Source organism: Temnothorax nylanderi, unplaced genomic scaffold (assembly GCF_030848795.1).
Source record: "Temnothorax nylanderi isolate EJ_2023f unplaced genomic scaffold, tnyl_v1.0 TNYL_tig0660_pilon, whole genome shotgun sequence".
Taxonomy (NCBI): domain Eukaryota; kingdom Metazoa; phylum Arthropoda; class Insecta; order Hymenoptera; family Formicidae; genus Temnothorax; species Temnothorax nylanderi.
Window position 1 is genome coordinate 32,497 of NW_027249722.1, and position 4,061 is coordinate 36,557.

Sequence of the window (4,061 nt, forward strand, 5' to 3'; positions counted from 1 at the left end):
AATTTTGAAAATATACATGTAAAGCCAAGAACCGTGTATATAAAAGTAAAAGTAAAAGTAACGCGTTACTAATGTGTTACTTTGATTAGTTATGTAACAAGTCAACTAACTAACGAATTACTTTTTTTAATGAGTACGCGTAATAGTAAGAAATTACTTGTCAAAAGTAAGTATTTCAATCCTGGTGTTATCATTACGATTATGAAAAATTGTCACGTTATTACCCCCCAAATCGTTATTATATAAAATAAAAATAACAATGACACGTTAACTGTAATGCGTTACTTCCTATGCCTTTTTTTGTTGTTGTTGACGAGGGAGAAATTGCTGGATACCCCCCCCCCCTCTGGGGTGAGGGGGGCGGTTAAGCGGAAGTTGCACCCGCTAAAACTCCCCCGATGGTTCCTACTAACGTTATACGTTGAAGAGGCCCCGGGACAAACTAGATCTCAACCTTGAGCCTTTTCACGTCCTGCCCTTTCGGCAAACCCCGAGCAAAGCTAAAGTTGTGACGAATGGACAACCATACGCCCATTCGTCCCCCCCCCCTTCCCAAGGTGTCACCGTAATGACTGTGGGGAGATGACAATCCCCAACCATTCCCCACCCCTGGGGCAGGGAGGGGAGGTGGGGAAGGACCTAGGTCCGCCCCCCCTCCCCCTATCTGCGCCTTCTAGCGGAAGGCAGGCGGCGCCAGGACTCCAGGGCGAACCCCAGAGCCCCACCCCCGCCCATACCTCCGCGGCGCAGGAGGAGCGCTTGTGACTATAGGGACCCCGTCCGAGCCCCCCCTACGCCGCCCCAACAGCTCGGTATCGAGCTCGGAAGGGGGGAGGAGGAGCCTCCGCAGAGCGGAGACCCTCGTCCCCCCACCCCTATTCCTCCTTCAACACACGCTCCATCTGCGGCCATCGCGGGGGACGGGAGAAGGACGCCCCCGTCGGGGGGCGTCCCCCCGCCCCCGCCCCGCTGTCATCCTCCTGTCATCTCCGCCTTCTCCCTCTTTGAGGGAGGGGACCCCCGCTATCTCTACGTCTACTCCCCTCCCTAATTCTCTCATCCGCCTTCTTCCGCGACATAACACTGCCGCAGAAGGAGACGAATGCCTGCCACTTCTCCTCGCCCCCCGACCCCACCGCGGCCGCGATGATGGCCGAGGGGGAGAGGTCCTGCCCCACCACCTCCCGGAGGGCACGGCGCAGCTCTTCCCATGCCGGGCAGAACTCCAGCGTATGCTGCGCCGTGTCCGCCCCCTCCGGGCAGTGGTGGCATCCCGTGGTGCGCTCCTTGCCGATGCGGCACAGATACTCACCGAAGCAACCATGCCCGGTGAGCACCTGCGCCGCCCGGAAACTTATTCCGCGTCCCCGTTGGCCCGTCCAATCACGCAGGACGGGCCGTATAGCCTCTCGGACCCTCACGCCGCCGGGAACCCTGAGATCGTCCAGGTATTCCTCCCATCGGCGGAGAAGGTCCTCTTTGGCTTGTAACTTCAGCGCGACCCTCGCTCTTTTGGGAAGATCGGTGGTCCCCCGTGCCTCCTTCGCGGCCTTTGTCCGCCGATATACCTCGGCCTGGGACTCGGCCAACAGGACCACCGGTGGGATTCCCGCGAGGGTCGTTGCCGCCGTATGGGAAACGGTCCGATACGTGCGGGCAGCTCTGCTAGCTATTATTCGCTGCGTTGCGTGTAGTTCCCTCCTGAGGCGGCTGTTGGTCGCCGCCTCTGCCGCCCACACCGGTGCTTTGTAGAGGAGCATGGAGTGGACCATTGCCACATACAGGCGACGCACATGCCCGCCAGGCCCCCCCAGGTTTGGGAGCAGTCTGGTGAGAGCGTTAGCCGCTACCCTCACTTTCGGCGTTGTGCGGGCAATGTGCTCGCTGAAGCTACTATCCTCCGTGAGCCACAGCCCTAGGTATTTAAGGCTGCGCTCTATGGGGACGCGGATTCCCTCAACGGTGAGACCGAGCTCTCTGGGGGGTGGCTTCCGCTGTGACCTTTTTTTTAACAAAGAACCAGGTAGCTTGGGTCTTTTGCGGGGCCACCCTGAGGCCCAGCCTCCCAACAGAGCGCACCACGCAAGCCGTAGCTACGTTGGCCAGCCCTAGTGTTTCCCGCCATCCCCTCCCGCCGACTACCATGTACACATCATCTGCGTACCCTGTCAAATGGCAGCCAGCGGGAAGGGCAGTCCTCAGGACCGCATCATACGCGATGATCCACAGAAGCGGACCCAATACGGACCCCTGTGGAACACTGCACTCCATGAGCTTGGTCCTGAGGACCCCATCTCGATCCACGTACAGTAAGCCTCTGCCCCGGAAGTAATCCTCGACCAGTTTGATTAGGTAAGGGGGAACGTCAAAGTGAACTAGCGCTTCCCCCACCACTAACCACGGGAGGGAGTTGAAGGCGTTTCTTATGTCGAAACTAACCCCCAAAGCCACTCCTCCCTCCCTTATTGCAGCCTCCGTGCGGGCAATGGTGCTCAAGATGGCGTCTATCGTTGATCTGCCCGCACGGAAGCCGTACTGGTCTTCGCTGAGGTTTATTCCGTCCTTCCGAGACAGATGCCGGACGAGGCGCTCGGCGATCACTCGCTCCAAAATCTTTCCGGCCTCGTCCAACAGGCATATAGGTCTGTACGCGGATGGGTCTCCCGGCGGGTTGCCGACCTTGGGCAGCAACACCAGGCTGGCCCCTTTCCATATCTTGGGGAACTGACCGGCCCTGAAGCAGTGTGTGAAGACTCTCTGCATTCGACCGGTTAGTCCCCCGGCGGCCAGAGTCCACGCCCTGCCCGGGATTCCATCAGGGCCGGGAGCTTTGTTTCTCCCGACCCTGCGGAGGGCCCTCGCCATTTCCTCCTCGGTGACCCCCATTTTATCCTCATTCCACTCTTGGGTGGGGACTTCGGGGAAACCCGTTGCCCCACCCCTGTCGGCAGGAAACAGGGTATTTACTACCCCGCCGACAAAATGGGGGTCTAATGACCCCGTAAGCGGGAGCGCCCGTGCCCTCAATTTGTTGAGGATGATCTTATATGGGCGCCCCCACGGATCCTCATCGAGCGTGGCGAGGAGCTCCCCCCAGGCAGACTCCTTGGCCGCCTTGATCGCGCAGGAGAGGTCCTGGCGGGCGGAACGCCAGGCCTCCCCCGCCTCTTCCTCTGTGATGGGTCCTCTTCTACCTGCATGGATCCTCATCCATCTCCTCTTGGCGGAGTTAGCGACTCGCCTCAAACCCGCTATCTCGCCATTCCACCAATATACGGTGCGCCGTGGTTGTCCGCCTTTCAGGCGTGGCATTGAGATGTCGCATGCGCGTTCCATCAGGAGCCGTAGCTCCTCCGCTTCTGCATCGACATCTACCGGCGCATTCGTTTCCTCCCGTGCTTCGTCCTCATCCTCTCCCCACGTCATGCCGAGGATCGAAGCTCTAAACAGGTCCGCGTTGACCTGCTTAAGGGCCCATCTCCTTCGCGCGTCTGTCGCAGTCCGGCGACGGTCCATCTCGACCGGGGTAGTGATCCCGACGCGCATCCGAATCAGCTGATGATCGGACAGCGTTTCCGCATCGGGACCACCATCCAGCCGCTTATGCTGCGCGCGGCAGACGGGGTCGCCCAAGTGGTATCCACCACCGAGGAGCCCCGCCGCCTCACGCACGTTCTCTCCCTGCCCTCATTTATGAGGCATAATCCGATGTCCGCCGCCCAGGCTTCCAGCGTCTTTCCCTTCGCGTTCGTGACCGGGGACCCCCACAACGCAGCTTTTGCGTTGAAGTCCCCGGCCACGACAGTCCGACCAGATCCACTCGAGCCACAGAGCCTCTCTATGCACGCCTCTATCTCTTCTAGAAGCTGCTCGAACCTGGCCAGACTCCAATTTGGGAACGCATAAACGCTTATGAAGGAAATAGACCTCCATATTGCCGCAACGTATCCTACACCGGCCTCAAAACGAGTGCACGGCGGGGATTGCGGCAGTGCATTCCAGTAAATCGCGGCGGAGCCGTTTATATCCGATATCCAGTTGGGATGGTTTATTGGTATCAT

At 59.0% G+C, this 4,061-nt stretch overlaps 1 protein-coding gene across 1 annotated transcript; it reads right to left on the minus strand.

The window, feature by feature from the left end:
- Positions 1–3,551: 3,551 nt before the first annotated feature.
- LOC139784683 (uncharacterized) lies at positions 3,552–4,061 on the minus strand. Its single transcript, XM_071723877.1, has one exon. The coding sequence runs from the start codon at positions 4,059–4,061 to the stop codon at positions 3,552–3,554; it is 510 nt and encodes a 169-aa protein (XP_071579978.1).